This window comes from Cucurbita pepo, chromosome 1, assembly GCF_057944985.1.
Source record: "Cucurbita pepo subsp. pepo isolate OVF chromosome 1, ASM5794498v1, whole genome shotgun sequence".
Taxonomy (NCBI): Eukaryota; Viridiplantae; Streptophyta; class Magnoliopsida; order Cucurbitales; family Cucurbitaceae; genus Cucurbita; species Cucurbita pepo.
In genome coordinates this window covers 17,276,200-17,302,333 of record NC_141798.1, presented here as the reverse complement: position 1 = coordinate 17,302,333, position 26,134 = coordinate 17,276,200, and the positions used below count along the sequence as shown (strand labels likewise).

Below are 26,134 nucleotides of genomic sequence, written 5' to 3'. Positions count from 1 at the left end.
CCGAAATGTTTGCTTTATTTAAGCTTTACTAAGGGGTCTTAGTTGGTCCCCTGTTTTCAACCATTATAGTAGATGGTGACTAGCTTTGCGATACGGACCGACTCAACCACCCCTATAGTAGTGCAGATTAAGGAGCTGCTTCACCATGCTGTGGCTGTGGAGGTGGGGTTACTGCCCTCTGATAGAGGTAGAAGTCGGGACCACTGGAGCCTAATTGTGTCGGGTGTATTCATTGAAAGAAGAGGAGAGACAACTCAAATGCAATAATAAAAATTTAGGATCCAACACGAAACCAATTACAAATTTAGGGTCCAAATTAATTAAATTCAATAATTTATGGATCAAATAATTTTAGACCAAAATGAATTTTATAAAATAAAAACAATAAGGATTGGATATTAATGTGTTTTCTTTTTCGAGATATTAATTTTATTAAAAAGATATTCGAAATTATTGTTTGTTGAGAAAAGTCGGGAAGAAACCCTAATTTCATCACTATAAATACCTCGTCTTCGCCGCTGGTGATAATCATCCTTCGTTCGTCTACTGTCTGCGGTATGTGTTCGCCGTTTCCTTCTTCCTTTTCGTTTTCAGTTTCTTAGTTGAAATTATCTCAACGCATCGACTATGACTCTCTCTGCTTGTTTATCCATGGCATCGGGAGTACGAAAAGATGCAAAATCGAGATTTAAACGGTACTACTTGGACAGGCATTGCCTTCCTATCTAGGGTTCTTGCCATTTCTCGTTGGTTCCACAGCTTTTAAGATTCTCAAACGCTCGTCAATTTGATCGATTGGCAAATCCGATCTCGATTTCATGTATTCAATCATTTTTTATCTGATTTTGTGAGATTGATCTGCTCGATGATGATTGTTTTTTGCTTTAACCACACCGAAGCGAGCTGAGGTTGTGTTTTGATCCTCTTTCATTTAAGCTTTTGAGAAGACGTTCTTCTTGTGCTTGGTTTTCGCCTGACGACTCTTCCTTCTAGGATTTGAGGAATTGGTTCGCTTTTCCTCTTGTTTTAGGTGGAAAGATGAAGGGAATGCTAATCGTTTGAATTGAACATTTTTTTTTCTAGGCTTAAACGTTTTAGGATTCACCGGCTTCTAAGCTTTCGCATGTGGAAGAAATTGGCCTTTTTCTGAGAGCATCCGATCGCGTTAAACAATTATACTGATCCTATACTTCCCGATTTGTTTTGCATTTGCCTTGAATTTTCACTTCCTCGAATGTTTCACAATGCATCATGTCTTTTTGAAATCAGTTTTCGTTTTTGTCTTTGAAAATTGTTTTCTAAATCAAACTAAAGGTGTTTGCAAACGTCTGGTGATAGATATTCTTTCTGCTAATTACTCTGGTTGGATAATGTATGAAGGGGACGAGAAACTGGGTTGACTGATCGAATTTCATATATGCTCGTTTGGCTTGTGTAACTGATCGAGGAATTGATGAAAGAATTTAAGGGTTTAACGGCAGAATTCAGAGGATAAATAGGAACAAAAATTAAGTTCTTAAAATGTTGATATAATTCAGATTCATATAATTCGTGATGGATCATCAAACATCAAATGCTAGAGAATAATAAATATACAACATATGGTTAAAATGTTCCAACTCAATTGCTTAAACTTCAAAATTTAATATTATAACACGTCTTATAGAATTTATTAACTTAACATAAACGAATGAACAAGTGCTATATTGGTTCCTTTAAAAAATTTATTAAGAGAAGTTTCGTAAATGACAGAAAATTAACCTTTCATCTAAATCGTTGTATGCTTAATAACATATTGGAACGCAACTCACTTTTGCGACAAAAAAAAAAACATTTTGGTAAAGATTGAATATATAAAATTGACTAACCTCTATAATCTAGTTACACATGAATGCAACAACACATGTTTATTTCTTTTTTGTGGTCATAGTGGATAATCACCCGTTATAATTGGACCAAGTGGACAATATTTGCTAGCGAAGTGCTTACAAATGGTATCAATAAGATGAATTGTGAGATTGTACATTGGTTGGAGAGGGAACGAATCATTCCTTATAGGTGTGAATTTGAGGGTCCATCAATTAGAGAAAGATTGTTATATATGTTATTAGAGCCAGACACAAGGTCGTGTCAATAAATGGTATTAGAACTAGACACGAGGTTGTATGCTAGTGAGGAGACTGTTATAAATGGTATTAAAACTAGACATGAGGTTGTATGCTAGTGGGAACCTTAGTTCCCGTGAATTGTGAGATTCTAAAACATTCCTTCTAAGAGGGTGGATGGGAAGATCTCACATCATGAACTCGACATAACTCTCTTAAAATTTTAAGGCCTATGATACATAATTTTAAAATTTTAAGGCTGGCGATGATACATAAGAGTTAAGCGAACTGACAGTGGGCTAGAATCGTTACATCCCCAAACTATAACTATCTACAATATTCAATAGATGCATGCTCACACTCCTCACATAATCAACACATGTAACATGAACCTCAATGTTGACTTGCAAACTCTTTAACTAATAATTTATTATTATTTTTATTAATTTTATAATTTTATTAAATTGGGAATTTCAGCGGTGGCACGAGTGCCCCCAATTCGGGAAGAATTACAGTAAGCGTATCAGAGAAGTTAAATGTTCGCGCCTCGTATATCTAAGACACAACACACAGCTTGCTCTTCAATTTCCTCACAGGCCACACGGTCATCACCACCGCCGTCGATCGATTCGAAGAGACAGACGGAAGAATGCGAGGCCGAAAACAGTCACAGCGCCCCAAAAATTCTTCAGGTAGGTTCTGAGAATTCCCTCCTTTTCATTTCTTTCTATATGCTGTGATGTTGTTGCAGCAAAAAATGATCCTTCTGGTTCTCGTCGGGTGTTTTCCGCGTAGTGTTTGCTTCTTGAATCGCATGACTAAATGTTCATAAGAAGGATTGTAGATAGCTGTATAACACTAGTAGTAGATTACCTTAATGCAGTTACAGGACAATGAAAGAAGGAAAATTCGAAATTCATTGGTTAAAGATATCTTATAGAATTCTTTCCTCTCTTTTCATATGCACCAAAAAAATTAAATTTAGTGAAGGAATGGTATGGCATTAAATGATCGGCATTCTTCTCTGAAAAAATCAAGTTTGCTGTTCGTCCTACCTTCACTAAACAGGTAACTGTTCTTAAATTAGTTCCCAAATGAGCTGTTAACTGCCAGGAACTTTTGCTTGCCAAATATTTGTACTGGATCAGATACCAAGAAAAGGAGAGTAGTACCTAATGGTTGAAAGAGATTTGCAGCATACCGAATTCTTTTATTTGAGGACCTTTGTAGTTGGCACAAATGCTTTTGGAATGAAATGGTTATTGCTGTCTAGCCCTTACAATATTGCGGATTTTTTTTTTTGGATAGGTGTAGAAGATGCTGGTGAGGCAGTACCAGATCCAGGAGGAGGCTGTTCACAGTCCAGTGATGGCAGAGGTGTCTGTTGGCCCATAACTTACCTATTCTTTTTTTTAAAAAAAAATATTATTCTTACCGGATGCACCTGATCTTTTATGTTTTTGTTTTCAGGAACTTTAGTCGATGTTTCAAGGGCTGCTGTGGGCAAGCTTCTTAGTCGTGCAACCGGACGTCGCTTGTCAGGAACAAAGAAACATGCTCTGCAGCCATGTGATTTGGTTAGAAAGGTTTATCCAGTTGATTTTAGATCTACTAAATATTTGTACTTTTAAGAAGTGACATCTCTTTTAATTTATATCAGAACTTTAGTTGACTATGCATGTTTCAGTTGGTTAAAACAACATTATTTTTTGAAAAATCTTTCTCTTTATTTCATAGCCAAAATGTAAAGATGGGAGAGATGTAAATTCAATTATGGACACGAAGGAGATGTTAGAGACTGAGAAGTGCAATGAAAATGTAATAGCAAACTCCTCCGGGGATGTTAATGTTCATGAAGCACAATTGCAGAATTCTCCTTCGCATGTTTTGGAAGACTTGGATGATTCAGATTGGGAAGATGGTGCTGCTGGCACTATGGATGGAACAGGGTCTTATCCAATGACCATTGAATTCAGTGAGACGCAGCATGACTCTATAAGGAGGAAGCCTATTCGTCGAGCTTCTGCTGCTGATAAGGTGAGTTTCCTATCTTTATTGCTTTTGGCGTTGTATCTCATCTTACTGCAAATTCTCTATGTAAGTTAAATTTCGTCCTTGCAGGAAATTGCGGAGTTAGTGCATAAGGTTCATTTGCTTTGCTTACTTGGACGGGGAAGATTAATTGACGGAGCTTGCAATGATCCTCTTATTCAGGTTTTTTGCTATGGAGAATAGCAATTATTATCTATCTCGTCTGACATGCATCACGACAGACACCATTGATGAAGCTGCCAATTAAATTATATAGTAGGCTGTATATAATTTATGATGGTCATAAAAAACATGGCAAGCAACATTTTGATCAGAGCCAGCTATCCTGGGGAGCAAAATTAGCTTTAAGAGGAATTCTTAATTTGTTCTTCAAAATAATTACTTTCTGCTAGTGGAGAAAATACAAGGGTATATAACTTCTTCTGTCCTGAGGACAATTTATTTGTTATTGCAGTCTGCTTTGCTTTCTCTACTTCCAATACACTTGCTGAAGAACACACCGGCCAAGCAACTGACAGCCAGCTCTCTGAAACCCCTGGTTTCTTGGGTATGCTTTTATGTCTCTAACATACGATTCATTTCAATATCCACCCCCTATAGACTAATATTGAAAAATCAGTTTGAAGTTTCTTAAAGAAGGTCCTTGTCTTAGCTTAATCTATGAGGTTTTGTTTCCGTTCAAAAAAAAAAAAAAAGAGAGAGAGAGGAATACTCCCTATGTTGGCTAATATTGAAAAATCGAAGGATGTAATTCAATATTTCTTATTCACATACAATTGATTTATATCTCATATAAACTACATGTATTGGGAAATAGAAAAGAAAAATACAAAATACGCTAGCTAACTTACACTCTAGTACCAGTATCATTCTTTTAAAAAATTTGCAGGTGTTTGGGCTAGCTTGTCCTAGTTAGTCACTATGAAATCCTTTATCATTTATGTTGACCCTTATTGACCAGTAGGCCAACTCATGTCATGGTTGTTTAGTCTAATGTTATATAGAGGACTACAAATGCATAGAAACAATGAGAAACTTTTTTATCTAGTCTTCTAAACATTTTTTGGGCTGTATCTTAATTTATAACACCTACCTCGAGTAGTGTGCATTCCAATATCTTATAGAAGTGTGTGGTTGGTAAGTCTTTTCGTAAGGATATGGATGTGTGCTAACTGATTATGAGAAGATATGTGAGGTGTCTTTTCATACCATATCTAAATTCTCTTTTTATTAAATGTTTGTCTGTTTTCACATGCTTAATCCTATTGTGTTGGACTAGGTTATGAACAATAACAATTTCTGCTTATTGTCACAATATAGTTACTTCTCTTTGTTTATTAATGAGGACTCCTTGTGCCCTTCCAAGTTAGGAGTATGAGTCAATGGGCACATCAAACAATCTATATATAAGAGGAGTTCTTGGCTTGAATGTGCCATTTCAATGTAAAAAATATCCAAGCTTCCTAATATCCTTTATTTTGAACACTTTAGATAGGCGTTCTCATAGTTCATTGATTTTCTCTTGGCTGTGACTTGTAATGACAATATCATCCCTGTTTGTTGTTGATATTTGTTCTATCTTAATTTCCTGACATTATTAGTAAAAATATAATCTATAGATATAATACATGTACACGTTCTCATCTCTAAAGTGCTTAAGATATATATATTACGATTATTTTGACTTTGTAGGTTGCCACTTTTTGTCTCTTAGATCTCATGAGTATTCCCGACTAGGCTTTAGGAGATTATTCCTACATGAGAAATCAACCTAAAAACAACAAGTTTTTGATCTGTTCTTCTCAATGTATTTTGGATTGTATCTACTTGAACTTTAACAAATGTATTTTCTAACATTGCAGTTACACAACAATTTTCATGTTAGAAACCAAATAAGGTCGGAGGGTTCTATTAATGCTGCTCTTGCTCGTGCTCTTGAAACACATGAAGGGACTGCAGAGGAGGTAGAATAAGTTATCTATGTGTATGTATTGTTATTTTGAAACTTGATTTTTTACTTTTTCTGAAAGGAATTTGAAGGCATTGCAAAGACACAAAAATCATTTATAACTTTTTTTGGAAGGAAATAATGCATCATTCAAATAATGGAAGGTTACCAGCAGGATTACGAAGAAATTTGCAATATGAACTCTCGTAGGGGGACCTATAAAGGTCCAAAATGAGTAAGCAGTACAACCAAACCAAAAGCTAATGTAAGAAGGGGCCCAAAATTATTCTTGTCGTTCTCTTTTTCTTGTTCTAAGTCTTGTCTTCCTTCCTCCTCCTTGCTGATGGCTGCTAGCCTTCTATCTCACTTGTTCTTCCCTACCTTGACCTGTCTTTTGTGATGGTGTGGAATTACCTCAAATGCTCCATCGACTTCTCTATTGTCATGGTTAAATACTTGGCTGCCATGCTAGACTCTCAGTCTCAGAACAAAGGCGTAACTGCTCTTTCACCCTAACGTTGATGCATCTTTAAAGCTTGCTCCTTCCAGTTGTACGATCTTTGCTTTGCTGTGGAAGGTCAAAATTCAAAGAAGGTTAAATTCTTTGTTTGGTAGGTTCTAGAGTTTACACCTGGATTGTGTTCAAGAAATTTACTTGCTTGATAGGGCTGCAGTGTTTCATGCTTTGTAGGGGGGTGGCAAAGTATCTTAACCACCTATTGCAGAGCTGTGGCCTAAGGATTGTCGCTCGATGATCTTGATAAGGCCATAATGTTTTGTCATGGTTATCATTTAGCCAAGCCTAGGGATTGCTGCTCGATTATCAAGGAGTTCCTTCTCCATCTTCTCTTTTGTGGCTTGCTAGAGTTTGTGCAATTTGTTTTTGGCATTTTTGGATTGAGAGGAACAATAGATTATTTAGAGGGGTTTAAGGGTCTAAGGAAAATGTGTAGGCCCTTGTTAGGTTCCACGTCACTCTTTGGGCCTCATGTTTAAGGCATTTTGTAATTATCCTTGAGGTTTTATTTTTCTTGATTGAAGCTCCTTTTTGTTTTAGTTCGGCTCATTTTTCTCGGTTTTTATCTTTTGTATGCCCCTTGTATTTTTTCTCAGTGAAAGCTTGAGTTTGCATAAAGAAATATTTAAAGCCCTTTATCTTTTTAATGGTGCATCTTTTAATAATTATTTATGCTTTTACAATTACAAGAACTTAACTAATGATTTATTTTTTTCCTCAGATTGCTGCATTGACCGTGGTGCTTTTTAGAGCTTTGGATCTAACAGCCCGGTGGGCTTTCAATTTTGAAATCTATTTACTAATTGTTCTTATCTTATTAATGCTTCTATTTGTTTATACCTTCAAAAATGCTATGCGTCTGCTTATAGTGATATTTTTTTGTTGTCCTTATCAAGTTAGAAAGCTTTTAAATATCACCATCTTATGCCACAGATGTTTGTACTTTGCCTGTGGCAATCTAGTTGTACTTTTTTGTGTGTTCAAGTTGTTTGGATTTCTTAATATGCTAGGATTGGAGTTCTTACCAGCTCCTGGAGATGCGTATTAAAAATATTATGTTTATATTACGAAACTACTTAAATGAAAAAACTGCTAAAAAGTGCAGAAAACATTAACTTGTGCCAATAAGATATTGAAAGGCCTCCCATAACCACAAAGGTAAAGAATAATCACATCTAAAAGTTGTTTTGCACATTTCGCTCCAGGATAAAGACAAAAACAATATATTCCCACACCATGAACATAATTTCCTCTCTTGAAGGATTCTATTTTTTCATTCTGATAAAAAATTTCAAAGAAAAGCTCTCATGAAATTCATTAGAAGCTTGACTTCAAATTTGAGAGGGTGATAGTGATATTATTGTGGATAAATGTGCCAGTTGATTGAGTTGAATAACTTTTTGCAGCTCTTAAAGTTGATTGAGTAGCAAAATGGGTTTCTTTCTCTGGAAGTAATAGTAGTGAAGGAACTTTTCAGGACAAAGCTGATGATTTTGAGTTTGCTTGGGCACATATTTATCATTTTGGTATTGATTAAATAGAGTCATGGCTTTAGAATGCAGTAACCTGTCCTTGTCTGTTCTCTGGGTTGATACCTTTCAGCAATTTAATTTTAGGTTGGATGATGATTTCCTCAGCCTTCATTATCATTTTGTCCATGTGTCGAATGTTGTTTCCTTAAAAAAAAAATAAAAAAAAAAATAAAGGAAGGAAGAAAGCTGTTTTGGTTCATTACCCGCTTATTTACTTCCCAGTTGATTTCTGCTATAATGTGCATTCCTTCTAGCCAAGTGAATGTTTTTCTTTCACTTTTATATTTATCCGCATTCCATGGTTTTTAAATGTAATCTGCATTTTGAAGAACTAATTGATCAATAAGTTCCCATATTGTCATTTTCCAGGTTTGTATCCATTTTGGATGTTGCTTCTATAAAACCAGAGGCTGAAAGATCTAACTATTTTAGCGAAGGGACTAGCGTATCAAGTAGTAACATTTTCAAGAACTCAACTTTGATGGTCGATAAAGCAGAACAGGTTGATAGAAGTTCTCTTACATCTACTTCTGGTGGTAATTGTGCAAGCAATGCAATCAATTTATCAGGAAAGAAAACTTTTGTCCTTGATGAGTTGTCTTGTACCACAAGTTCTGGCAGCAACTCAAAACCCGATATCCCCGAAACCTGCCCCTCTAAGAACTCTCAGGTACTGAAGAGGAAGGGGGATATTGAGTTTGAAATGCAGTTACAAATGGCTCTTTCAGCTACAGAAGTTGAGACTGCACCTAGAAATTCTAGCACAAATTACTCAAACGTGCCTTCTTCAAAGTTCCCTTCACCAAAAAAACTGAAAAGAATTGTTGATGAAGAATCTGCCTCTTCTTCCCGTGGAATCTCCACTGCTATTGGTTCAAGTAAAGTAGGATCGCCCTTGTATTGGGCAGAAGTATACTGCAATGCAGAAAACTTGACGGGTAGGTGGGTACACGTTGATGCTGTAAATATGGTTGTTGATGGGGAGCACAAAGTAGAGGATTTAGCTGCTGCATGCAAAACATCTTTGAGATATGTGGTTGCCTTTTCTGGGCTTGGTGCTAAAGATGTGACTCGCAGGTTTTCTTTTCATACCCTGTCTTGAAAACCTTAATTTTTACTCTTTTTTCTCCATTATTATTTGATGTTTATGCATGTTTTCTTCCTATTACCAATTTACCTACAACGAGGCGAGGCTTTCATTGAAGGGGCAAAGACTGGGGGGTTTGTTTATTGAGCGTTGTTACCAGGAGACTTTTGCTAGAATTTTTACATGATTAGCAGGAACAAGGCAGAGTGAGAGATGATTAAAATTGGAAACTACCTCCAGCTTTTTCAACGATGGCATCATGCTTTGTAGTCAGGATCCCATTACGCTTTGTTATTAGAAGTTTAGAATGTGGGGTGAATTGCTAAAATGGAATCGAATTAAGTTTGCGTAGTCTACCGACTATTATTATTTAAAATTTGTGGTTCTGAAATTTTTTAGTGGGTGTTATAGATCTTTTATAATACACGTACTTAAGCTGCACCTTTCGCGATACATGTACTCAAGCTGCAGCTACTTTCTTCAAATGGCTATCACGGTCTAACGATGGTAATTGCATTCATTTTGTAATGCAATGTCAAAATTTTGTAACTAACTATCACGAACAGAGTGGGGAATAGATTCACATTTGGAGACATGCTTAATGCAACAAAAGTACTGTACTGAGGAAATGCATGCTTGTATATAAGTGATGTTAGCTCCTAGAGCCACAATGTTTGTGGTGTTTCCAGGATTAGGATTTTTTCAGTGTTACGACATCGAAATTATGGTTTTCAGAACTCTAGCCTTTGAGGCCAATTATTTCGATTGCAAGGATTTTCCAATACTATAAAATAATATGTTACTTCCCTATCATCTTATATGCAGATATTGTATGAAGTGGTACAAGATAGAAAAAAAACGGATTGATACTCTTTGGTGGGACAGTGTATTGGCACCATTAAGGACACTTGAAGCACGAGCCACGGGGGGTACTGGTTTCTTGGAGAATGGCTGCAATGATGACTTGATTGAACACAATCAAGTAAAAATGTCAGGTTTATCAGAAAATTTGAAGCAGAAAACTTTTGCAAGTGATGATAACTTGGCGGGGAATTCAGATCACAATGTGTCAGAAGAGCTTGACACTGATCGAAACTCTTCTTTGGGTAATCAATTTGTTGCGACAAAGGATTATCTGGAGGATATTGAATTAGAAACTCGGGCTCTCACTGAACCTCTTCCAACAAATCAGCAGGTGGATGATAATATCTTTTTTCAAATTATGCCTGGCATCTAGATTATAATTATAGCTTCAATAAGGTATATGCTGTTTGAATTGCAGGCCTACAAAAACCACCGTTTATATGCCCTTGAAAAATGGCTTACCAAGTATCAGACGCTTCATCCAAAGGGCCCTGTTCTGGGTTTTTGTTCTGGACATCCAGTTTACCCTAGAACATGTGTCCAAACGCTTCAGACAAAGCAAAAGTGGCTGCGTGAGGGGCTGCAAGTTAAATCCAATGAACTACCTGCTAAGGTTTGATTAGTCTACACTTCAATTCTTCTCCCTCTATTTTAATTACATACTTGAGGTTATTTGGTTTCAGGAGTTGAAACGTTCCTTAAAGAAAATCAAAGTACGAGAGTCTGAAACTGATGACTTTGATCAGGGTGATTCCCAAGGAGTCATTCAACTCTATGGGAAGTGGCAATTAGAGCCATTGCAATTGCCTCGTGCTATAAACGGGGTTGTGCCGAAAGTGAGTTTTTCTATATTCTATTTTATTTTTATTTTCTATTATTTCTGATTCATAATAATGAATGCACTTGCTTTGATTGGGACGCCTAGTGATCTTTGCATATTTAAAGCCTTCGCACTAAATCCTTTGTGTAAACTGGTTTGCTTGGGGTGCTCAAGATATTGGATGTGAACTTTCTTCTGACTTCTGAGATCTTTCTTAACAATTGTTTATTTAAGAAATTGATGAACAAGAGAACGGTCCATGCATTTCATTTGTCTCCTTTGTCTTTTAATAATAATTTTCATCAGAAGCTAACTGTTGCATTCTAACTTACAGAATGAGCGTGGTCAAGTGGATGTGTGGTCTGAGAAGTGCCTTCCACCAGGAACTGTGCATATTAGATTGCCCAGGGTATTCAATGTTGCTAAGAAGCTGGAAATTGATTATGCACCTGCAATGGTTGGCTTTGAATTTCGAAATGGTCGATCATATCCTATCTATGACGGCATTGTTGTCTGTTCTGAGTTTAAACGTGTGATATTAGAGGTTGGTATTTCCCTTTATCATTTCCAAGATAATTAGGATGGTACATTCTGATCATATGCTAGAACTTTTTATTTTTCTGGGTTCAATTATTTTCAACATTTTAGTGACTAGATCCCACATTGGTTGAGGAGGAGAACAAAACATTCTTTTATAAGAGTGTGGAAACCTTTCCCTAGCAGATGCGTTTTAAAAACCTTGAGGGGAAGCTTGAAAGGGAAAGCCCAAAAAGGACAATATCTGCTAGCGGTGGGCTTGAGCCATTACAAATGGTATCAGAGCCAAACACCGGATGATGTGCCAGTGAGGATGTTGAATCCTGACGGGAGGTGGACAATAGGTTTCGAAGGGGGGTGGATTGGGGGATCCCACATCGATTGGAGAAGGGAACGAGTGTCAGCGAGGACGCTGGGCTCTAAAGGGGGTGGATTATGAGATCCCACATCGGTTGGGGAGGAGAACGAAACATTTTTTATAAGGGTGTGGAAACCTCTCCCTAGCATACACGTTTTAAAAACCTTGAGAGGAAGCTTGAAAGGGAAAACCCAAAGAGGACAATATTTGCTAGCGGTGGACTTGGACAAACTTGTATTTTCTTTCTTCACTTCTAAATCTACTCCTTCCATTTCCTCCTAATTTTGAACCATCATATGTAGAGATAAAAACCGATCTCCCATTAGAGCTCCAGTTTTATGATAACTTCATCTTGGGTATTTTTCAACTCAACATATTTGTTTGATATACAGGCATACGCTGAGGAATCCGAGAGAAGAGAGGCTGAAGAGAGAAGACAGAGAGAAAAACAAGCAATTTCAAGATGGTATCAGCTTCTTTCATCCATTTTGACCCGGCAAAGGTTGAACAGTCGTTATGGGGATGATGAGAATCCATCACAGCAGGTGGTGACTGAGATTCGGGGCACGAACGACAAGGGAAATGTAGATATTCCTTCTTGTAAAGACGATACAGAACCAGTCGAGTGCCAGCTCCAGCAGAATAATGTAAGTAAAGCTAACATCGATGCTCCATCTTTTGTCAATCAAGAAGATCATAAGCATGTGTTCTTGTTAGAGGATCAGACGTTTGATGAGAAAAGTTTGGTACTGACAAAACGATGTCACTGTGGTTTTTCTATTCAAGTGGAAGAATTATAGCAGTGTTAGTGTCTTGGTTGGATCTTTTTGTATATTTTACTATCAGGTAGGGTTAATCGTGTTGATATCTGTAAAATTATCTGTAGTGTAATCTTTTCAACATGTCATATAATCTACCACCTATTTTGGCACTCTATTTCTTGTGTAGACTTTTGTACTTTTATCCTCACTTATTTTTTGTTTAATTTAATAACGATAAACGTTTGAACTTCTAACTTTTATAAACACATTTTTCGATCTTCCTCGATAACAATTTCATTGAATAACTTAATTTTTATTTAATTGTTGTCTCAAAGTGCTCAAGGAAACTTTTATACGACATTGATTTCTTTATACAGGCTTTGTTGCTTTGAATGCATGTGAGCTCATATTTTCTTGACATGAAACTTCTCACCGAGAAAACGAACCAAAATAAGTAAAGTCAATCTCTATTAGCAGTCTACAAAGATTAAAGAAGACCAAACAATTGAGCTCATATCGGTCTTGTAGTTGACCTATCTCAAGTAGAAATATTTAGTAGTTGACCTAGACTCGATACAATAGTAGAAGTTCATAGCTAGACAACACCGTTGATTCAATTGGCTCACGAGTCCATCTCTTTCATTTGCCACAAAGGGGGCAATAAGAACTTTCAAAAGTCAACATAACTTTCAAAAGTCAACGGATTGGTCAAAAGGTATCTGATCTTCCATGGTAGACCCTGACAAATATTTTTCGTTTCTAAAGAAGGAAGAAGTATAGACAGCATGGCGGAAGTACTATGTTCTTTTAAACAAACAAACAAACATGAATAGCTAAGCTGTATAAACTTCAAACTCTCTACACATTACAGCTTTGAATCTTCATGACTCTTCTTTAGCTAAACAAAACTACGCATAAAACCGATCATCCTGCTGTTTTCGAGTGTTTGATGAGCCAATCGATCACAACATCGATGTTTATCGAATCTTTGCAAGAGATCATGTAGCAGCATACCTCCCTATCACGAATCGATTCAAGTTCTCTGCAGGAACAAACCCGAAAAGATTATCAACAAAAGTATATTTCAACATTAACAGATAGCGATCGGTATAGTATCCGGGACTCACAACAAATCAACCAGTGACTGCTTGGAAAGTGCTTCTGACTTGTCAATTTTGTTGCCCAGAACAAGCAGAGGAATACCACTTAATGAAGGTTTTGTTAAGAGCTCATGGAGCTCACTTCTTGATATAGGAACGCTATCTCTATCAGCAGAATCAACTACATACCTGATCTTGCACCATCAGAACAGAGACCAAACAAAAAAAAAAGGGGTTAATCTTTAGATTTAGTTCTTCAACTTGGATCAAACGTTATAGAATGTTATAGAATGCATTAGAAGGATGAATGTGAGATCCCACATCGGTTGAGGAGAAGAACGAAGCATTCTTTATAACCAAAGGAGAATAAAGCATTCTTTATAGGGGCGTGGAAACCTCTCCCTGGCACACGCATTTTAAAAACATTGAGCGGAAGTCCAAAAGGGAAAGTGCAAAGAAGACAATATCTACTAGCGGTGGGCTTGGGCCATTACAGTGAAATTCACTATAATTGTTTCAATGGTCTAGGCTTTAGTGAGAGAGCGGACGGGAAGGGTTCAAGTACCTTGAATTACTTGGCTTGATCTTGTCGTCCTTCTATCTCTTACATTTCGATATCATACTAGTTCTATTTACGATCTATCAGTTAGCTGATTGATACCACACGACCGGAAAATGACTTGGGGAGGTAGACAACTAGACAAATAAAATGGCACGGCGAGAGGCCAAATCCTTTTTATAGACCGCGTCACCTTATCTGTCAAGTTGCTACTTCTTTCCGCCGTTTTTCTGACATATCATATCAAATAGGTTGACGTATACGAAATAGGTATGTTAATTCAACATTCAGTAAACAATGTTAACAGCAGGGATGATATATATTCACAATGAAAATAGTTCCTAGAATGTTATTATCATTGCCGAGGTCCTAAAAGCAAACATCTTCTGCAAGTCAACCCTAACTAGAGAACAGTATAGAACACTGACGTTGGATACTGATAGCATACTAATCCAGGCCTCACAAAAGAGTTAGAAGAGTTTTTATTATCTCTATATGTTAGTATTAATGCAAAAAAGGTTCGAAACAAGAGCCAATAGCAGCACCTGCAACTCAACTCATATAGTTGCAGGGAACTTTCCTTATGATAGCAGAGAAACTATAACGGATCAAGCCCACCACTCTTTGGGTTTTCCCTTCCGGGCTTCCCCTCAAGGTTTTTAAAACGCATCTACTAGGGAGAGGTTTCCACACACTTATAAAGAATGTTTCGTTCTCCTCCCCAACTGATGTGGGATCTCACAATCCACCTCCCTTCGGGGCTCAGCGTCCTCGCTGGCACATCGCCTCGTGTCCACCCCCCTTTGGAGCTCAGCCTCCTCGCTGGCACTGATTCCATTTGTAACAGCTCAATCCTACAGTTAGCAAATATTGTCCTCTTTTGGGCTTTCCCCTTCGGGCTTCCCCTCAAGGTTTTTAAAACACGTCTGCTGGGGAGAAGTTTCCACACCTTTTTAAAGAATGGTTCGTTCTCCTCCCCAACCGATATGGGATCTCATAGAAACAATATGGATTGATTTAAATTTTGTTTTCTTTGGTTTGTTTCGTGAAAACTCATTATTCCAGCAAGGGCGATTTCTAGTTATCAAAAGCAAGAGATCAATTCAACAAAGACAGGAAAGGCAGAATAAAAGGATGTGATATCTAACAATCAGCCATGTTCTCAGCTAAAGTAACAATGCTAACAAATATAGCTAAAATCGAGCAAGGAGAGAGGGTTAGAGACTTGGGATATTTACACAATTGCAGTCACGCCACGGCAATATCGCTCCCACATCGTACGAAATCTCCTTTGCCCTCCAAGATCCCAAAGTTTAATTGTTACATTGCCCTTTGTAACTTTCCGCATGTTAAACCCAACCTGGTTATCAGAACATCAAGTGAAGATCATAAGATACATTCAATCAATTACAAGAGCATAAACAACGAACATGATAGAAGAACACACTCACAGTTGGAATCATATCCTCACTGTAGCCCCCTGTCTGTAAAATTCATAAAAGATCAGAGAAGAACAAAAGGCCATTCACATACAAAAAAAAGGATGTCGAAATTTGCATTTTCTTACGGCAATAGAATTGACAAGAGATGTCTTCCCAGCATTTTGGAGGCCTACAAGTGAGAGCTCCATTTCCTGTTTGAAGAACAGGCTGACAAACAGGCACACAAGACAAGACTATAAGATTGGAAAGAACTCCCAAAAGTCTCAAATAGTAGCAAAAAACAGCTTCCTTCAGATGTTCAATAAGATTAAGCATATGAAAAACTGTTCTCTATCAATGAACAAAAAAGGTTAGCTCAACTATGTAGCAAGGGGCGTTTCATGATTCTACAGAGCTAGCAAAGCAAGGATGAAGACAATGCTTTCGTTCCTTCACAAAGAAGTCGAAACGCTTTAGCCATGATAATGGAAGCTGGATTAAGACAATAACTATGCTAAAAATTGGGATTCCAGCACAAAACTATGAAAGGCAATAAAAGTGGCTAGATGACTCTGAGATGTATGAAAATTATATATGTTGAGGATTGTTGGGAGAGGAGTCTCACATCGACTAATTAAGAGGTTGATCATGGGTTTATAAGTAAGGAATATATCTCCACTGATATAAGGCCTTTTGTGGAAACCAAAAGCAAAACCACGAGAGTTTATGCTCAAAGTGGACAATATCATATACCATTGTGGAGGTTCGTGATTCACAACATGGTATCAAAAGTGACTCAAGTGTCGAACAAAAAGTGTACTTTGTTTGAGGGCCCCAAAGAAAAGGAGTCGAGCCTCGATTAAGGGGAGGTTGTTCGAGGGCTCCATAGACTTTAGGGGAGACTCTATGGTGTACTTTGTTTGAGGGGAGGATTGTTAAGGATTGTTGGGAGAGGAGTCCCACATCGGCTAATTTAGGAGTTGATTATGGGTTTATAAGTAGGGAATACATCTCCATTGGTACGTGGCTTTTGGGGAAACCTAAAGTAAAGCCATAAAAGTTTATGCTCAAAGTGAACAATATCATACCATTGTAGAGGTTCGTGATTCCTAACAATGTATGCACACAAAACAACCACAGGGTCATCCCTAAATATATAGAAGTTGGGATCCAAGGCAGAAAACAGCCAATATAATTGTAATAATTGCATTAAAAAAAGATCCTAGCTTAGAACAGCCCCCTTCACAACAATCATAAGAAAACAAACTCGATCGAGTCTTCCACAGCATAACTTCAGGGGTATCTAAGAACGGTTTCGAGCTGTATGAACAGAAACTCCCACTATTAGGGCCAGCCTCTATTTTTCATGCCTGAAGCCAACTCAATCTCAACGGAAGTATTAAAAGAGCTCATTAGTTGTTCTGTCATCATTTGTTCTACAGTCAATATTTGTGTTAAAGGAAACTACATCAAAAATCTCAAGCGTACATGCAATCTCAACTTCAGAGTAAACCACATATCAAATTGTGCAGGGGACCCAGTTGTCCATTTTCAACTAACAAATCTATAAATCTTGAACGGCTGTGCCTCTCCACACGAAGGATTGAATATTCAAACTTCAAACTAGCATAATATTCTCAATTGAAGATCAAACGAACAGCACAATATTGTATTTCTAATGAACCTTCGCTATAAATTAATATCAAACAAGAGACCCATATTCGAATTTAAAATAATAAACGCAGCAATCCCAACTCAGCCGACAATTTTCTCGTTCAACAAACTAATAACAATCAACCCTTGATTTTCTCAGCCACCAAGCAAAGAAGATCATAATAATAACAAAATTCAAGAACAGGAAAAGTAGGGCAGGATAAAAATCGTACCTCCTGAGCCAATTAAGGATGGAATCGAAGAAACCCATTTGCGGAAACCCCGAGGCAGATTGAAACGGTGAAGAATTCTTGATTACTGAGCAACAAAAGAAGCTGAAAAATGGAAATTCCGGAAGTTAATTAGGAAGAAAGAGATAGCAATGAAGAAGAAGAAGAAGAAGAAGAAGAAGAGGAAGAAACTTGTGCAACAGGCAAACCTGGATCGGGGGCCACGATGTTCTATCCGTGTACTGTCCGCTTCTGCCAAGCAGATGATCCAAAACAAAACAATCTACATTTTTTCAATTTTTTCTAAGAACTTTGTATTTAGTGATGTTTTAATGTTTAAGTTCTTTTTTTAAGTATATGCTTTGGTATTCATTCACTAAATACAACCAAAACTTTCCTAAAATAATAAAAAGTTAGTCACCTATCCCCTATCTTACTCTCTCCTTAACATACGATTATCATTCATATAAGGTAAACAAAACATAAGAGATATTCATTTAATTCACGAGCTACTGTTCTAAATACAGTGGAAAATCTTCATTCCCTAAATTAGTCGATGTGGGACTTTCATCATCCAACACCTCCCCTCGAACAAAGTGCGCCTCCCCTTAATCGAGGCTCGACTCCTTTGGAGTCTTAGCCATTTTTGACTGCCTTCGAAGAGGTTTGACTCCTTTTCTTTTGGAGTTCTTTGTTCGATTTTTGAGCATTTATCAATCTATTAGCACGACTAAGTTTAGGGCATGACTCTAATACCATGTTAGACGAACACGACTCTCCACAATGGTATGATATTGTCTACTTCGAGCATAAGCTCTCATGGCTTTGTTTCGGGCTTCCCAAAAGGCCTCATACCAATAGAGTTAGTATTCCTCACTTATAAACCCATGATCATTCTCTAAATTAGTCGACGTGGGACTTTCATCATCGACAGTAGCTACAGGCAGTAATAATGGAGTGGTTTACAATTAGTCAGAGTATAATTAGTATCTTATTCACTAAATTATAACCAGAGCATGCATAAGTCTCCGCACAGAAAATTCCAAGATTAAACCTTAAAAAAAGAGAAATTCGGGAGTATATGAATTATTTAATTTTATTGTGGAAAAAGAAAAAGGAAGTTGCCACCTGGCATCATTAGCTAGGCCAAAGTGCTCCCTCCATATATATCCATCTATATGTGTGTGTGTATATATATATATATATACAGACATAAATGTTAGTTCCATTAAGAGTTTATAAATTCTTCTCTCTCTTCATTTGCTTCTTCTCTCTCTAGGAAATTAAACAGAGAATTTAGAATTATGGGAAGGCAACCTTGTTGTGATAAAGTTGGGTTGAAAAAAGGGCCATGGACTGCTGAAGAGGACAAGAAGCTCATCACCTTCCTCCACACCAATGGTCAATGCTGTTGGAGGGCTGTCCCTAAACTTGCAGGTCTCGATTCCCGACCCTCCTGAAATCGTTCCGTTTAGACGATACCTGTGTCTAACCCGTTGAGCTATGTTTTGGGGTTTTGCAGGATTGTTGCGATGTGGGAAGAGTTGTAGACTTAGATGGACTAATTACCTTAGGCCTGATCTGAAACGAGGCCTCTTGTCGGAATATGAGGAGAAAATGGTCATTGATCTTCATTCTCAAATGGGTAATAGGTAATTATTTGATTGAATTTTTGTTCTTTTTTTAAGAGAAATTAAGAGAGAGAGAGAGAAAGGAAGAGTCATGTGGTGTAATCATGGATGGCATGTTGTTTTTCTTCTCAAAACTAGGGGCAATTTTGACATTTTGTCCTTTTATTAACGGGTTTTAACTCGCTTACTCTTTTTTGGATAGGTGGTCAAAAATTGCTTCTCATCTTCCGGGAAGAACAGACAACGAGATAAAAAACCACTGGAACACCCACATAAAGAAAAAGCTAAAAAAGATGGGAATCGATCCTCAAACACACAAGCCCGTTTCTCAACTTTCTGACAACGCCCATTTGGCTCATCAAAACGACCAGAAGTCTCGACAACAACAATCTCCTCCATCTCCATCGCCATCACCGTCACGAGCATTGGAAGAACATGATAAAGAGACGGTGATCGATGAAACCGACGTGATGGACTTACTCGTAGATGGGTTTTGCACGGAAGAAGACGTGTCACTAATCGAGCCGCTACGAGAAGTTGGAGTCCCATGTGCTTCTTCTTCTTCATCAACAACCTCAACCCCTTCCTCTTCCACCCCCTCATCCTCTTCTTCATTTTGCTCACACTCGGAATCAGCAGCCAATTTGCTTCAAGATTTGGTGAATGAGTTCCCTGAATTTGAATGGCCAAATATTTGTGAAAATGGCTTAGTGGATGAGCTTTTGGAGGATGAGCTTGGTGATTGGGATTTTATCATCGATAATTCTTAAAGAAATCACCATCGTGTTCGCTTCGAATTCATAAACTTTATAATATCAGATGTAATATTTTTCGATGACTTCGAAATTTTCTAATTCATATGATAGAGAAATTTTCATATCTAAACGATTGAATTACCAAATAAAAAGTTGTCTCGTTTCTCTTTTACCGAAACTAACGAAATCGTGGTTTTCGAAACGATGTTCAACTTCCATAATTGATAAAATAAAACATCCTTAATGAAACAAAGAAGGGTCTGGTCGATATGTTTTGATATGATCAACCTATAATTAAAATGCATATTGAATTTTATTACCGTTTAAATAATAAAGATTAATTTTTTAAATTCAACCAAATTAATATATTAAAATAAAATAAAAAATAATCAAGAGGTCAGAAATTCGAATTCTTAATCTTAAATAAAAACTCCATAAAGAAAAAAATGGTAATGAACAATATTATCCACTAAAAATTAAATTAAAATTTTTAAAAAACAATAAAAATAAACTAATTATATAATTCACCTAACCAATTTGTTATATAAAAATATATTAAAAGATTCACGTGAGTTGGAAAATTATAATAGATAATGACGTTAAAGCTTTGTTTTTTTATATATAATTTTTTTTTTAAATGAGGATTTTTACACATATATAAATATAAATATATAATTATCACTAATTAATTTAATAAACTTTTAATTAATCCATTTGACTGAGTTAAGTAAATGACTTTGTGAATAAAAAATGCAAACTAATGATAGGAATTATTTAATAATAATAATAATAATAATAATAAGTTAAATAAAGTCATTATTTTTTATTAAAAAAATGTTGGCGTTGAGGATGATGAAAAATCAAGTACAATAAATTTCCAAGGAAATATATTAATAATGTTGGATTATACAAAATATCTCTGTCTTAAAATATTTAATTATCCATCAAATCTTTTTTTGTGGACATTTTTGTTCAAATGTTTTTTTAATTTTTAAGTATTAAAGCTAAAATTGGAATTTGGTACACTTTTGTGTATTTTTTCCATTATTTATTAATTGTTATTTTTTATATTAAGTTAAGCTTGGAAAATTATTATTTCGATAAAATTAAAAGATTTAAAAAAAAAAACTTAATAGACTCGGTAGCCACCCTGTTCTTTCATGTCATTGTTATCACCTGATATCTCAAGTATTATATGTAAGAAAGATAAAATAGCACGAACGACATGTCTAACCCTATGGAGCTCATTTGGTAGTCATGTTTGGAGCTTATCAATCATATCACTAATTGTCTGTCTATCGGTCATGGTGTAAGGTTATCTCGTATCCTTCATAGTGACATTGTCATAGCATCTTGTGGTTCGTAAGTAGGATGTACTACCTGGCTTAACTAGATATCTTTCCCTTTGGGATGTACGAGAGTTCTAGGGTATTATGATTAAGTCTCATAGTCCTTAATTTAGCACACAACACGTGTCATTGTTGGGGCTCACAACACAACAATTAGGCACTCTCATAGTCCTTAATTTAGCACAAAACGTGTGAGTCAAGTGATCTCGCGAGGCCTAGTAGACGGAAGGGTTAAGCATTGAAGCAGCCTAGTGAGCTACGAGATTTCCAAAGTGTCATTATTAGGGTAATGACATACAAACTCATGAAACACAAACGCAACAATTTGAGATGAGCACTTGTCTAGTAATAATAGGCAATTTTTATTCGATTACATTCGTTGACTTGACGACATGTAAGAGCTAAAAAAGCATGGACAAAAGAAGGAACTTAGCGACAAAGTAGTGGTTTGTGTTGAAAGAATGGTTGGGGATTCTATCTCATAAGGAACTTAAAACTAAAGTTTTTCTTTGTACACTCTTAGTCAATGTGAAAGCTTGGATTAAGTCAATATACCTCCACGTCTGGTAAAGAAATTATCGTATCTTGTTTGTTTGTACTTTAGTTGACTTTGACTGTTCTTATAGCTTTATCTTAACTCGTTCAACTCAATAACAAAACAAGGAAACGATGAAAATATGTTATTGGAATGTGGAATATATTAGTCCTTTCGGAGACAATCATGAAAGGAATGTGCACTTTGTTGGTATAGGTAGTAACTTTCAGTTCTTTTCTCCTTATGACCATCTTTTTGTGTAGTATTTCTTGCCGTTACGACCCACGAGAGAAAGCACACCAGAGCAAGTGCTGCAAGAACGTCGTTGGAAAGGAATCGAAGAACGAATGAGGTGATAACATCCATCAAGCACCTAGAACGCAGATACACAAATTCTCATCATCTGTTTCGGTATAACTATGTACAAGTAGTAGAAAAGCAGTCCATTGCATCATGTAAGTAATAAGTGAGCCATGCCAATAACGAGTGTGACTATTCTCATTCTTATCCAACCATCCTAGGCTCTGTTCATACCAAATCTATCCACCTACGGTTTAGTTTTACTAGCATGCATGCAAATCCAAGCAATCCCTACAACTATTACTTCCTAGAATCCGTTTGGTTACTTATTTGATTGTCACGTCCTTTCCCGAGTTCAATTGTTCACTAAAAATAAGGCTAGCATTGGAATCAGGACGAAAAACAGGCAAACAAAAGTAAAAACGAGCAAAAAAAAAAAAAAAAAAAAAAAAAAAAAATCTAGCCCCACCCACTTAAGTGAATGATGTTACAAATGATAAACATGAGTGAGATAACATACGGGCAGTGTCAATATTTTAAATAAATGGTTTCTGCATATATTAGTCATGTCATGCCTGTATTAACAACCTTAATTTTTTTTAAGACAAAATTCAAAGTTTAAAAGTAAAAATAAAACATTTCAAAATTGGTTAAACACGTCATTTTATATAATATTTTAAATTAAAATATAGTAATTATTTAAAAAAAAATGTAATAATATAATTGTGACGTTCATAGTGAAGGTTTTTGTAAAATAAATAAATATTTTATCATCATCAAATAAAATAAAAAATAAGACGTACCTACTCAATTCCCAAAAGGGCACATTTTTAATTTAAGAAATAAATGAGAATAAAAAATGAGTTGGTTGGGATTAATTTTTTAAATTTATGAAATATATTTAGGTTTTTAAAAATAATAATTAATATAGTTTGGTATTAAATGTCTTTTTCCTTGCTTCGTGTGAAAATGTGGGAATACATTAAATATATAGTTCTTTATATATGGTATAGTGCGCTATCACTTTCGGACCACATCCAAAATCTCCTAAATTAAAATAATAATATTAATTATTATTATTAAATAAATAAAAAGTCAGTTGGTATTTATTACAAATGGCTTCTTCTTAAACTGACGCGTAATTCACTTTCTTTTTCTTTAATATATATTTTTCTCTTATTTACGTCATTCTTTCGTCCGCATGTCATCTACTATTTTGTTTTTTTCCTTAATTCTAAATTAATAAAAACACTCATAAATTTTATTTTAATTTTTATTTAGAGATATTCTTAATTTTTTTAAAAAATTTAAAAAATGGATACAAAAATATTATCATTAATATTTTGTTTCAAAATTATCTTTAAATTTTCAAAAGTCTCATTTTTAAAAGTGAATCGTTATAAAAAAATTTAAATAGTCTATTATACTTCATAAATTATCTCTAAACTTTTTATTGTTATTCCGGAAAGTTTATGAGTATTTTTTAAATGTGATGTTAACCGTCTCCACGATAAAAATATTTTTTTTTTACTATTTAAGAGTGTTTTCGAAATTTGTAAAAAAGTTTTAAAAATATTTTTGAAGTTTTTTAAATTTCAAAAACACCTCCGAACTTGTTAAAATTTTTTTGTTATCATTATTGGTACGGATGAAATCGTTAACTACCACGTTTCAAATTAATACATTTTTTTTTTTATGGAAATGATCTGATTTTCATCTATATATATCGACAAAAAAAAAATTATTTTCAAACCTTTTTTAATATAGGTCGAGAGCGGTGATTCTATTTTAAAATTTTCGAGAGTACTTTTAAAACGTTTTAAAATTTTGAAAGGTATTAATGAAATTTTTTAAAGTTCAAGGGTATTTTTTTTAACATTATTAAAAATTCAAATATATTTTTGAAACAAAATACTAACAGTTTTCTCAAAACTAAGATAAAAATATTTTTTAAAATTTTTTCAAAATTTAAGTGTATTTCTGAGACAAAATACAAAAATGTCACTTAAACATCATTATAACGTTGTAAATTACAATAAAAGCAAAACCAAGCGTGAGGCTACCAAACTCAATACTCATAATGTCACTTTGACTTCTTATATTAAGTTGCCACATCTTTGTCGCCCTCTTGTCAAGTCTTTTTAAATGTTTGAATTATCGATCAATTTTAGTCATAAACGCTAATTAAAATATATTATCAAATTTTTTTAATTCAACAAAAAAAAATCATTTTTTTTCATTTAAAGCTTTATTTAATGAAAAATTAGACACGTATTTAATATTAGGTAGAATAATGTTATTATTAGTAAATAAAAAAAAGGATATTATTGCATTTAAAATTTATATAACAATAATTTTAAGTAGAAAATAATGGTGATCATCCATTATTTACCATAATGAGGAAAAAGACTTAAATATATATTTTGTAAAAGAAAAAGAAAATGCGAGACAGCTTATGATAGTGAGAGGAATGGAAATATAAGCTTTTGAAAATAAAATATATGTCAAAATCAAACAATAATTATTTATTTATTTAAAAAAAATACAAATTTTATTATGTTTAATAGAATTTTAAATGGGAATATTGAAAAATAATGGCTTGAATTTTTCAGCCAACATCATAATTCCCCAATCAAAATTACTCCTATTCTTCTTCAATAATAATGATTGAAACTTTTTATATATAAAAAAAAATTAAATAAATGAATTAAAAACAGACCCATTAAAAGAAGGGTACATGAATAGACCGAGACTCAATTGAATGAGAGTGAATTTAAAGATATAATAACAAATAAAATAATTATAATTCTATGTCGGTGATCTTTAAAGGCAGTTTAGGACGAGTAAATAATATTGTTATGTCTGTCCGGGAATGTTTAAATAAGTTTTTAATTTTTACTTTTTTGTATTATTATTAATACAAAATTTTGGTTGTTGAGGCACTAAGGTGTCCCTTTGTTGGGGATTAAATTTCACATCTAGCCCATGATGCCCTATGGTTTAAATAGTAAATAATATAAGATGAGGGGCATTTGTATAATTTTTTTAAATTATGAATGAGTTGGCATTTACTTAGTGGTGGAAGGTGGGAATCAAATTTTCTTTTTTAATTTTTTAATTTTTTTTTAATTCTTTTCTAATTTAGATTTTAAATTTTATATATCAACCCAGACTATCTAGCCAAAATCATAAAATTTGAGTTGGGTTAAAAAAAATTTACTCGTTGAGTTGGGTTGAATTTTAGAAAACCAAAAATTCAAGTCAGACCAGACTACCTCGAAAATAGGGTTACTATCCAACTCAGCCCTACCCCAACTTCTAATATTATTATAAAAAATAAAAATATTTGACGTAACCGATGTTAGTGATATATTATGACTTCTGAATGTTTGATATTGAACTTTATGAGATTTTAATTATTAATGTAATATATACTGTGGATAAGGAGATTTTTTTTTAAAATAATTTAAAAAATAACCTGATAATTCAACCCGAACTCTATACAGGTTGCTCGAGTCACTAATCCAATATTATTTTTATTGTTTAGAAAATATTAAATATATATATATATCTTGCAACTTGCGATTAAAAAAAGTTTATTGTTTGAATGTTTTATTAATATTAAAAAGAGTTGATTTTTTTTTTTTTTTTTTTTTGGTCCAAACTTAGAGCTTCCCAACTAATTAATTGACCATTCCCCATAATTACTTAGACCAAGCAACCAATTATTGGTTTCTTTTACAACATAACTATTATTTTTATTTTTTAAAAACTCGAGGTGAATATTGACTTTGCTATTCGTTCAATCGATGTTAAGCAACTTTCGTCACTATATTTATCCTTAAAATATGATATAGAATCATTAAAATATAATTCGATTGAACGTGTCACACATAATATATGGTCTCTTAACTTTGTATTATGCATCGTAAACATTTAAGTATTAATTAACTCTTTGTTACATATGGTTTTTAAGTTCAACCATTCCCGCCGGCAATGAGTTAAGTATTGATCCTTAGA

The 26,134-nt window shown here is 34.8% G+C and overlaps 3 protein-coding genes across 4 annotated transcripts; 2 read left to right on the top strand and 1 right to left on the bottom strand.

The window, feature by feature from the left end:
* The first annotated feature begins 447 nt into the window (after positions 1 to 447).
* Positions 448 to 12,756, top strand: RAD4 (DNA repair protein Rad4 family). Of its 2 annotated transcripts, none has more exons than XM_023656838.2 (15): positions 448 to 555; positions 2,583 to 2,797; positions 3,414 to 3,482; positions 3,576 to 3,682; positions 3,843 to 4,142; positions 4,227 to 4,319; positions 4,612 to 4,704; positions 6,020 to 6,121; positions 7,344 to 7,393; positions 8,524 to 9,231; positions 10,067 to 10,436; positions 10,524 to 10,718; positions 10,789 to 10,941; positions 11,260 to 11,469; positions 12,213 to 12,756. In XM_023656838.2, exons 2-15 carry the CDS (start codon positions 2,755 to 2,757, stop codon positions 12,618 to 12,620), a joined length of 2,901 nt encoding a protein of 966 aa, XP_023512606.1. In that variant the 5' UTR covers positions 448 to 555; positions 2,583 to 2,754; the 3' UTR covers positions 12,621 to 12,756. The 2 variants fall into 2 exon arrangements, with proteins under 2 accessions (XP_023512606.1, XP_023512527.1); XM_023656759.2 differs by having other exon boundaries at positions 3,576 to 3,691.
* A 433-nt stretch (positions 12,757 to 13,189) lies between these two features.
* On the bottom strand, positions 13,190 to 17,906 carry LOC111777438 (ADP-ribosylation factor-like protein 8c). Its single transcript, XM_023657081.2, has 7 exons — positions 17,754 to 17,906; positions 17,548 to 17,649; positions 15,808 to 15,889; positions 15,692 to 15,724; positions 15,479 to 15,600; positions 13,709 to 13,870; positions 13,190 to 13,623 (listed from the first exon to the last, which is right to left on the bottom strand). Exons 2-7 carry the CDS (start codon positions 17,583 to 17,585, stop codon positions 13,506 to 13,508), a joined length of 555 nt encoding a protein of 184 aa, XP_023512849.1. The 5' UTR covers positions 17,586 to 17,649; positions 17,754 to 17,906; the 3' UTR covers positions 13,190 to 13,505.
* An 859-nt stretch (positions 17,907 to 18,765) lies between these two features.
* Positions 18,766 to 20,060, top strand: LOC111777359 (transcription factor MYB20). The gene is made up of 3 exons (XM_023656951.2): positions 18,766 to 18,981; positions 19,067 to 19,196; positions 19,378 to 20,060. The coding sequence occupies exons 1-3, from the start codon at positions 18,849 to 18,851 to the stop codon at positions 19,943 to 19,945; spliced, it is 831 nt and encodes a 276-aa protein (XP_023512719.2). The 5' UTR covers positions 18,766 to 18,848; the 3' UTR covers positions 19,946 to 20,060.
* Positions 20,061 to 26,134: the final 6,074 nt, after the last annotated feature.